The 11,523-nt window shown below is 37.0% G+C and overlaps 1 protein-coding gene across 1 annotated transcript in view; it reads right to left on the bottom strand.

Annotated features, from left to right (window-relative positions):
* Positions 1 to 3,552: 3,552 nt before the first annotated feature.
* Positions 3,553 to 11,523, bottom strand: part of PRDM6 (PR/SET domain 6) — a 77,463-nt gene continuing 69,492 nt past the window's right edge. The window contains exon 8 of the mRNA XM_075740826.1: positions 3,553 to 6,035. Within this exon, the coding sequence (XP_075596941.1) occupies positions 5,921 to 6,035 (115 nt within the window). The 3' untranslated portion in view covers positions 3,553 to 5,920. The remainder of the gene's footprint in view (positions 6,036 to 11,523) is intronic.

Genomic DNA, 11,523 nt, shown 5'->3' with positions numbered 1-11,523 from the left:
GCACTGGCTTGTACAGATCTTATGCTCAGGTATGTAATTATTGTTGTATATAGGTGTTTATTTCTATTTTACCAGACAACTGGGTATGTTAAGCACCATGCATTATCAGTCTAGTCCAAAAGGCTATTGGGTCCCCTGCAATTATGGAAGATGGGATTGACCAAGTTTGCTGCCAGCATGTTTTGCTGACTGTCCTTTAGCAAGCAGGAAAAGAAGTGAGTCTGAGGCTGGGAGAATGGACATGAAGGTTAGACTGCAGCTCCAACATCTGTGTGTCTTCAGTTCAAGTATAGCTTGGGTTTGTGGTGTTAAGAAGTCATTAGGCTTGTTTTAACTGGCAGATGCTCAGTGGTGCTAAAGAAACTACCTCAGTAGTGTGTGCATTGACTTGGAAGCTGCTGATCTCTATACCCCAACAACCAAACAACAAAATTGATGCTGTCTTGCTTTGCTGGTCTCTTGTACTTTAACACTGGATTCATTCTTCCCCAGATCTCAGTGAACACATACAGGGACAACAGGAAGAAGGCAGCAAACTCCTAGCCCTCAGACCAGCTAAAAAAGTTCAGTAAGTGAATTAAAAGAAAAATATTAACAGACCTGAGCCTCACCCCTTCTAAATCATGCACCCAAAGAGTTGGAAGAAGGTGGACCCCAGGAATCTCTTGTATCGTAGACTAGGCCATCAGCCAAAGGACTTCTCCACCCGCCACCCCTTTAGACATTTGTGTCTCATTAGCTCATGACAGATTACATGGGTTTGGCAATATAATCTCATACAGTGTGACTCTATACAATTTCTTGTTATAAAGAATTTTCCTTGGATGTATATAAGCTTGCCTCAAATGATTGACTATCCCTGCTACTTGCAAACCAGCAGGCGGTCTGCTGGCCAATTTACCTGAGTATTTTCTCAAGTACAGTAGTTTTGCACAATTATTCTACCGTGGTGGTTCTGGTGCTTATATAAAAGGTCATATAACATGAAAAATGACAGAAACTGACATATTCTTCTCATACTCAAGTGGTATTTTTTCAAGTGGAACAAGGGGTGACTTAGTGAACTAATCACTGCTCTTTGACATACACAATGGCAGTGAAATAATGTTAAAAAAGGCACTGAAGGTCCCTTGCAGTGGAGCATGGCTAGTGCTTTTAGCTCTGGTTTTAGAATGATTTTTTAAAAATTGGCTCAGACATCATATCAACCAGAGTTTTGAAGTTCTATCTTAGTCCACTAGATGGTGATCCTTGTAAATCAGGATTCAGGTAACTAAACAAGATTCAGGGCACCGACCACAAAAGCCCCGCACTCCAGTATGCAGAATACAAAAACTTGGTTACGATATGACATGATTTGCATCATAAACCTACACAATCAAATTCCAAAACATGGTTGAGAAATTGCTTGAGCATATGACTGCACTGTGCCCTCAGCATTACATCAATAGGAGTATTGAGACCCAGTCACCAAGAAAACTAAATTTGATCTCGTTCTCTTCTCATTGCAAATCAGTTTCCAAAACCCAAGCTGCAAAACCCTCTTGGAAGCCCATAATGAAAACGACAGCAAGGCACTGAGTTGAGGTTACTCTCAATGCACACGCATTTAAACATATTTGGTTTTCTACATAGCATGCACAAAATTCCATATGCAATCGTAACATACAACAAAGGTTTAGGATACGGTAATAGAAATGTTTTATTAATCAAATATATTTACATTTCTTTGTCTTCTTTTTAAATGTGTGCCTGTTATTTTTGTTTAAACACAATGTAATCTTAACAGTTGATATCACAAGAATACAGCTACATGCATGTCTTAATTGGTCCTTTGCAGTAAAAAAGATGCAATCTTATGACATTTTAAAAATGCAAGCAAGTTGTTTACCTTTCTAATTACAATGTCATTATTATTTTTATTACAACAGAGGACCCCTTCAGCATACTCTACATCTATTGGGTGGATTTACGCACTTTTTCAGATTGACTTGATGGTCAAAATCTAGACAAAATATAAAAAAAGACTTCATGCAGTCCCAGAATATTTTATTTTCTGGAATCTTATCCACAGAAAGGACTTGGATGGAACAGGAGAGTACTCTAACTGTAATTTTAAAAAAATCATAGCAATTGGTGAATTTCAAAAGCAATGTGGTCTTACTTTTGGACTTTCACCTGTTTATTCATCTGAAATTACATCATTTTGTCAGCTATAAGACAGCATCACATAATGTAATGGCACCATACAAATAATAAATAGTAATGAAAAGGAGAGATGATGTTACCAAAAGAAAAGATACACACATCATTGCTTGTAAGTTTCTGGTACGTAATACGCTGCAATTATTACATTATTCTCAACTAGGCTTTCTTTCATGGGAAGGCAATCAAATTGTATTAAAAAAGATCATATTTGGGGTCTATAACTGCAGATTCATAAAGGACCTAACATCTTTCTGAACGGAATAACTCTATGAATGTATAAAATTTAATTCCACACTGAAAAAAAAATCAGAATCAGAACTAGGCACAGCTTTTAAATATGACTTCCAATGTGTTCAGGGTTGGATTAAAACAAAAACAAAACACAAACAAACAAAAAACCCCAAGCTTGTATTTATTTACCAGACTACAAAACAGAGATGCCAAGTTCTTCAGAAATTCTGAAATGGCAGGCACACAATCACTACATTTAAAGATAACTGTACTATACTTACTGCTTCAGTTTACTGTGTGCAAACACATACTGTATTCATAATAGACCTAAACGTATGGTTGTTCTGTCGATACATGAACAGAAACTCACTCAGCATTAAGAAGTGCAGACAGAAACTAGATTCTGTTTAGTTCAAACCTAGGATGTATTTTAGCTTGTCCATGTTAGTTTGACATTTGCTATATTGTAACAGAATGCCAAATGTTGTACTCAAGAAAAAACCACTATAAAATCATGGGTTTTCACTGAATTGCTTTTGTGTGCTGCCAAATCTGTTGTGAAAGTGCCATGTATAAAATAATACAGTAACTGAAATTGTGCTTAGGCATCTGGCACAACATAGAGATTTACACAAGAAAGAATTATTTGGAACAAAAAAATGTAAATTCTGCAGAAATCCTACTCTGGCGTAGATTTAAAAAATACAGTAAGATCTTGACATAATTGATCTTTACTTCACACCCATTCAGGAGAATATTTAAGACACATGTTTAATTAAAAACATATGAGTAAGCTTATTTATATTCAGCAGGGAACTTGCAATGTCCGTAAGCACATACTTACGTGCTATTTGTATTACAGGATTCAAATATAAATCCGTTTCTGCAAGAGGCTGAGCGCTCTGCACTACCACTAACCACATCCCTGAACAGGAGAGTGCAGTTAGATAATGCAACAGCACTAACAGTCAGTGATCTAACAGACAGTTCACATTTGCTTTTCAGAACACGACATATTTCTTTTCCTACTTACTCTATAAATTTCTGGGTTTTTTGCTTTTGGGGTTTGGTTGGGGTTTGGTGGTTTTTGGTTTTTGTTTTTTTGGGTTTTTTTGGTTTTGGGGTTGGTTTTTTTTGTGAGAATATCTATTTGTTTGCAGAAATTATCTACAGCTGCTGTTCAAATGTTAACTAAAAGTTGGTGCTACACCAAGATGTTACTTTACATTAAGTCTCTTTAATAAGGGAAGGTGTGAAGATCCAGGGGTGAGGATCTGAAAGGTTTAGGATCAGATTTTGGGTTTTTTCTGTTTGGTCAGTCTTGCTAGGAACAAAACAATGTTCAAATAGTCACCTTTAAGTTACAATTCTTCCTACCCAGCTTTCCATGCTTCTTTGAACCTAAAAACAAAGAAAGAAAGAAACAAACCAACATTTATATAGTAGCTAAGAATCTCTCATAGCTTGGAGCATAAAATCAGGCAAGTTATGACAGAATTATTCACTCCCCATATCTCCTCAGTGAGAAACAGAGCTGAAAAACTCACAAGGCTAAAGCTTCTTTATGACATAGTCTGATACTTGCTAGAACAATGATTAAAAAGTCTTTTTTTCACAATGTTTTACATTTTTAATGGCCAAACACAAATACAGTAACTCCTGAAGTAATTCCCTGCAAAGCTTTGGAAACTCCAGATTCTGCAGTGTAGTTTCTACAATACAATGAATGAACATCCTAAAGTGTGGATGTCTTAGCTTTTAAATTCCTTTTAATTGTACTTGAATTTTACTGTATGCCTTTTTTCTGCTTGACCTCTTTGCAGAATTCATAAATGGTTTGAAACTGTTATTAAATTTGTAGCTAATTCTGTCTAGCCCTTTACAGAATTGGATACTTAATTCTCTACATATTTAAAATCATCCCCATAAATGTTTTTAAAATATTTAATATAATCAACTGAGCCCTTATGAGCCACCCAGCACTTCAGTTTTGGTGCAAAACTGAATGAATCTGTTTTAATCCCCATAATCTCCACAAATTTATTTTTCAGTTTTACCTTATGATATAGCATGACCTCAGAACTCTTTAAGTTTTGCTTCTTGTTGTTGTTCTCTTTGTTTTTTTTTTTATTTTTTTTTTTTTTTTTTTTTTTTTTTTACATTTTTATCAAACTACAGCTCTAGCATTGAAACAATCAATATATAAACAAATACTGCTGGTCTCTAAAAGTGAAAAACATTCTTTGATTAGACAAAATCATGAAATCTGAAATACATCAAGGACAAAAGCTTGAAAAAGCCAATATGGAAATTGTTAAATTGAACCAATGTAATGACATCTGAGCTTTTTACATTGATGTTGGAAATATTTTGGCTTCCTTTCATTCACGACTGTACCAGGCAAATTTCCATGAAGTGAATACTATGAAACCTCCAAGCCATTTACAAAGTATCTGAGTACAGATTTAGCTTTTGTTTTAAAGCTCAGCCCAAGTATGTTGAAAGTTTCATCTAATACAGGAGTATTTTCAATTTGATCCAAACCAACAGAGTAAAAATACCAATGGGCTTCAGCTTGGATTTCTGATCAGTTTTCCTAGAAATCAGCAAGCCAATCACCCAAACAAAATACATCATCTTGGTTTTTTGCTCCTTGGAATACAATTTACACATAGACTGGAATCTTAAATGTTTAAAATACTTTCTACCGCCTCTGTCTTTCATAATATTAGACTGAATTTGAGACCTCCATCAGTTTAACATAGTTTTTCTACTGGCTTCTTTATATAATGTATATTTGCAAATATACAACATTCTTTTTTTTTTTTTTTTTCTTTCTTTCCCCAGAATATCTATGCCAACACAATGCTGTTAAATGGAACTACTTGCATGAAAAAGTGCACACAGTGTGAGGCATGAGACTATGGAAATGAAATGCCCTTTGGTCTGAGGAGGCTGACACTGACCCAGATATAGCTCTTGATCACTTCCCATCCCACACAGCCATTTCTATTATAGCCATGTCAAGATCAACTTAGCCCAGCCCAGCCAAACGTATGGATTACATCTGGGTCCTTTGAGTCATGCTACAAAAAAAGGTGCAACAATAAACAAGTCCATGTGCATTCTCAGTCATATCTATGGGCAGAAGAACCCTTGAGATTCCTCGCTTTGGCATTAAATAACAATTATAAAGGCTTTTAGAATTAAAGCAATACATGGCGGAACTTGCAATGTTAACAGTCCCAAGTAACTTGTCAATTGAAATAAGACTCATCCCTAGTCATAAATAAATAATCTCTTTCCTGGTCTCACTTCCACGCCAGGATCAATATCTCTTAACATCTTACTTATTTTATTACTGCTTTTGGTTTTCTGGGACTGATTGAAAGTTGTTCAGAGGAAATCTTTGGTTTTGCTTAAGTGTCCGTGACATTTAATCATGACTTTCCTTGCAGTTTAATTCCAACCAGTCAATCAGTTAATCCACTTCAATTGATTCTGTGCTCTCTGTTATTGGCTTGCACTCATTGGGCATCCTCTGGTGTCGACTCAGCTGGGTGGCTTGTGTGAAGCTCCTCTCACACCTCTCGCACCTGGTGAAGGCAAGAGAGAAAATTGAGACCAGAGAGCTGCTCTCGGGGGGGTGTGGGGGGGGTGTGGGGTGGGGGGGTGATGGGCTTTGTCTCATCCTGCCTAATCAGAACAGACACTCAAAAGTGGCTTCAGATTTTACTGGCTCAAGAGGTTTAATTGGTGGCTACTTCCAAGGCCTTGATGCCTATGATGGGACAAGGCCTGTCTGATTCAGAACAGAGGAATCTGTCAATAGACAGGGGGAAGGTGATTTCTCCAGAGAGGCCTGTCCTGCTGTAGCTCTGATCACTGTCAGTTCAAATAGATAAAGAACAAAAAGAGATTTTTAGGAGTGAGCCATCAAAGAAGCAGCTTGTCTGCAGTTTTCTGCTCTGTAACCCCTAGGAGAAATTGATGACAAATAGAATTTCACCTTCTGCTAATTTAAAATCCACAATTGCCTATTGGAGGAGGAGAAATCACAAAGCAATAATCGTTCAGTGCTAGAACAAGAGAAAACTCTTTGTTTATCTGCTCTGACTATCCAGTGGGGTTCATTTTAAACATAGAGTTAGTGCTTACTTAATTATCTGAAAACATCCACACTATTTGAGAAATCTGTGGATTGAGCAAGAACTCATAACAGTCACCAGCGTTTGCTTCACTGTCTTTTATGTCATCTCTCTTTCTACCCTGTCCTCTCTTTAAAGAACCATAATTCACAGAAAAAATAATGTGAACAAATGAACAAAGCCATTGAATTTTGGAGGGGATAGGATGGGGGTTATTGCTAGCTTGGAATGAATCCCCTATGCCTGCTCTGAAAGAGAATCTATCGCATTTAATCTCCCAAATACTGCCCTCTTAATTTGCATTCTGAACACTAGATAGGAGTGTTTGATGAGCTGCAAATACGGATGCAGCGGATTTTTCTCGTATGGTGCTTGCTCCAAAAGCCACCTTTGATTTAATGGTTCTGTGTGATGTTTTATCTTCAAAGAAGATTATCATAAAAGCATCACTACGATGAATTCTTCACCTTCAAAGAAGAAGTGAGGAAAACAAAGGGCTCGGCTAATTCATATTCATCTTTCTCTCTTCACTGATGTGAATGATAGAAAGTGAACTGTCACTGATCTAGCTGCTTACAAAAAAAAAAAAAACAGAGAAAGGAAAAGAAAGATATTTATGCATATGCATAATTGTGGAATATTCTCCACATTAGTAATTTTAAGTAATAAAGTTCTGCTTCATGAACATTTAGCACAGACATTACAGACTCATTCGTCCAAGCTACTGTACCAATCTAAAATGTCAAGACTTTTTAAGTTGTGTTTCTTTGATTATCTTTCATGGAATATTTTTAGCAGCCTGTTCCACTGTTAAAAACTGCACTGTGATCTTGACAAATGTAAAATGTCAGCTTTAATGTATCAGACCTATCAGCTCAATGAAAATAACTCAGAAGTATTGATTACTTAATGATTTTTGGGGTATTCATTAACGTCTATGTGCAGATCATCCACTCTCCAGAGCTCCTGAAGTGCTGATGACACATTAGTGTACTGCTGATTGTTTATTAGAAAACTGATTAGTTACTGGATTAGTGTGTCAAAATATACTACCTTTCATTGCCTGACAAACTTGCAAATTATTGTATTATTTTAAATACATATATATTTATCTATCACAGAGGCATTAGAATAAAATTTAAGGCTGAGGGGTTAACTTAGTCTATACGAGATATTGCCATCTACTTGAACTTGATAGTTTTGTTATTTTGATGCCTACAAAGACAAGCACTTTGCTTACTGAGTAATAGGAGGCTTGGATCCCTGCCTAACCAAGCTGTAAGTGGTAATAGTTGCAAAATAACCTGCAAAATCAGGAGTGGCAACACTTTGACTTCTAAGTAAGTGCCTGGCCAAATAAATGAAATATACTATATCAGGATGCCTAAGGGCCATATGTGAATCAGTGAAAGACTATAAGGTGATGAAAAGACAGAGTTACTCATTAAAACTGCTGGCCATTAAGCTGTGGTAGACCTCCTTACCCTTTCTGGAGCTTGCCTGGGAGGCTACAGCTGGGCACAGCATTCACTCAGCACCTTGCATTGCTCGTGAAAGCATAGAGCAAGGCTCACTGTATTCCTTTAAAATGCAAGTTTGTGTCATTTATCCACCAGCTTCTTCTGGCTGAGTGCTCTAACTTCCTAGCTACAGGCTGTTCTGGGACACTTTGATACAGACACAGGAAAGAAGGATGCTAAAGAGAGACCAGAAAAGAATAAATCTCTCGCTACAAACATCTGCCCTTCAGACAGGATGGATGTGGGTGCCAAGTGTTGTTGCTGGTCAGGCTGTGCTGTCTGCACTATACAGCCCTTGGGCAAAGGTCAGAATAAAGCCTTAGGCAAAGCGCCTAATTCCCTTGGCTTTCTCATGTACCTGGGTAATCTTCAGATAGAACCCGAGGTGCCTAGTATTTTCTAGGCACACGCAAAGTGTGTGGATGGGGTTTCAGGACTATAGTTTTGGATATATAAGTACCTGGCTTGCAGGCAGGGATCTGCATTAGACCCCTGACATTTCAGTGTGGTCCAGAGAAGCTGTTGCCTGATACAGACTGGTGTAGGCGAAGGTAATAGTGTCACAGCAGTCAGCGTAACTATCTCATGGTCAGCAGGAATGAGAGGAAAAGCAGGAATATTTTTTCTTTTGAATTGTTATGTACCCTTTCCCTCTATCAACCATCCTTTCCTAGCCTGTCATAGCAGAGCAACCACTGCAATGACCTGTGTCTATGAGACTGGTGAGTATGTGTTTGCATGGTTTTGTGTGCGTGTTTCTATACTACAAACCACACATGTTTAACATTGTGTTACAAGGTTGAATAGTAGCCAAAGTAGTCCGAAAGGGAAAAGAGTCCACCTTTCCTGACACCGCTCACAAAGTACTGAGCCCAAGCCCAAGCCTGGGTATTAGACATATACCAAATTTTTGGTTAAGCCTCAAGTGTAAATACAAGTATTGGCTATAATCATACCTATTAACTGAGAGACCACTTAATTTCCACTTAAGCCATCTGATGGCATTTGAGAATAATTTAAACAGCCCCTGACACAATGTAGATCCAAAGAAGCAATTTAAAAGTCCTCACACAATTAGATGTCACCAGTGAAAACTGGATCCATGTTATGTTTTTTTACAATATGTCTATGCCTTCATGTTAATTGTAAGGAGCAATGTAGTACCTCATCAAACACAAGACTTCATTCTACCACAAGGTTTCCCTATGCAATTTCCTTGAGTGGGGGTGATAAATAAAATGGCTCTTAAATTCACAAACAACATGAACATCAACAGGTTTTGGATATTTCTAAGGAACTGGGGTTTCTGAGTTCGATTAGATAGCCCTCATTGTCACTGGTCTGCTTGTTTGTTTCATCGTGCTTTCAAAACATTGACATTGTGGATTACAGACAGAAATGGTTTAATTCCCAAGTTTATGTCAACCTCTGACATAAAGCCTGAAAGGCTTTGGGTGAAGAAAATGCTGAAGGTCTGTTTCAGGAAAAAAATATCTTCAATTGATATTTTCAAAATATACATTTTAAGATGTCATTCAAGAACTGCATTTAACACTAAATTTTAAAATAATTTGAAAGGGTTAAAAAAACACAAACACAAACCAGGACAAAGCTCAGATGTCACTTCAGGTACAACATCTATATTCAACCTGAAATTAATGTTCCCCAGGTTTGCATTTCAGTAAAAAATAATTAAAAACACCTAGGTTATCCCCATCTGAAAGAATCTTTTCTCTAATTCTTTTTGGTTGACTCCTGAATATTAGATGTTTGTATAACCCTCATTCTGCAGGAAAATCCCTTAATTAATCTTTAATTTTGCAGAAATTGAAGGGGGGGGGGGGGAGAATTTAAGAAAATGGGGATGGTCAGTAATTATCCTTTTTCCCCTACCTTTTAATTTCCTTACAAGCTTTGTTCCAAGACTAGCAGCCATAGTGGAGACTTCAGTAAGATAAGAATATACAAAAACTTTACAGTGGTGAGGCTGACTTGATAGGTCGTGATGACATGAAAAGAAATCTCTTCTTACTGGACCTGCAGTCCAGGCAATGCAGCTAAAGCTTTGACTACAGATAACCTCACTTAGCATTGTTATCTGTAACGAAAAGTAAATAGAAAAGTCTTCCACCATACATCCGAAGTTACCTACAACCTACAAAGAAAGCGCCTTCTCACAGAAAAAGCTCTTTAACCAATCACAGAAATCCTCTTAAATAACAATTAATTTGAATTATTTTAAAATACTGTCACCCAGTGTTCACCGTTTTTAAAGACACCTTCAGAAAATAATATGTGTACAAACATACACTTAGTTTTTGACATTGCCTGCCTAATCCATGCACACTGTATTTTGTATAAATACCACTTACAAACATAACTGCCTTACTGCAGTAAGACTGCATTCACAGTAGGTGCAAGTTAATTGTCCAGTTGACTGCCCATTTTCACCTATGAAATTGAATGTAGTAATACCTTTAAAATCATCCCTGTTATTTTTAAAATAACTTAGGTAGAATTTAAGTAATTCAGCACTATCCATACATGATTGTTCTTGCTAATAGTAAAAATATTATTTAACAGAAGTATGTACATTACCACAAATACAGACTTTTTTGAGGTACAGAAACCCTACTTCAACAGACTCTTCCGTTTTGCACTTTTTTTGGTAAGTGTACACTCAAAATCGCTTTGTAAACAAATATTTAAAACCTAAATTGCATGATCAAGAGACAGAAATCTTGTTTGTCCCATTTATGGTTCTTATTTACTAGAATTTGTTGAGGTTTTTTTCCTAAGCTTACTTAATACCAGGTCTTGGACTCCTTCTTTTCAAAGGAGGATCAAAATGGTGATGAGACATCAAGATGAGCTGCAGCTGTCTCTTTTTCCTCCAGCAGAGAGGGTGTATCAGTTTCTGGTAAGTTTTCTGTCCCTCCTCTCAAATGCAAGCAGTCCTGCATGGGAAGAAAATCTGCCCTTTTGAACAGCTTGCAGCATCAGTGCATATATGTGAGTCCCCTTATCTGACTAGCAGGGGTGGGAAGATCTGCAGCTCCAGGTTTAGCTTCATGTGAAATTACTAGACAGCTTACTGCAAATACTTCAACAAGTCTTCCAGAGAGAAATTGGTACTACTGTTTCTTGAGTTTAAGGAAGAAACTAAATAAAAATCTTACGAGAATAAAATTATGCCACACATCATAAAGAAGTACAAAGCATCCACATTTTTTGTTGCTCTGCCCTGCACCTTTAAGAATGGGCAGATACATACTGGAATACTGAAATACTTCAGCATAAGCAAACAAACAAATCCCAGACCACTGGTTAATTGTAGTACATACATTAAGCCCTTTCACAAATGAAATTGTGCTGTAGTCAAGACCATTTTGGAAAAGGGGAAAAAAATACTAAAC

Source organism: Balearica regulorum, chromosome Z, assembly GCF_011004875.1.
Source record: "Balearica regulorum gibbericeps isolate bBalReg1 chromosome Z, bBalReg1.pri, whole genome shotgun sequence".
Taxonomy (NCBI): domain Eukaryota; kingdom Metazoa; phylum Chordata; class Aves; order Gruiformes; family Gruidae; genus Balearica; species Balearica regulorum.
This window is presented reverse-complemented; position numbering and strand designations above follow the sequence as displayed.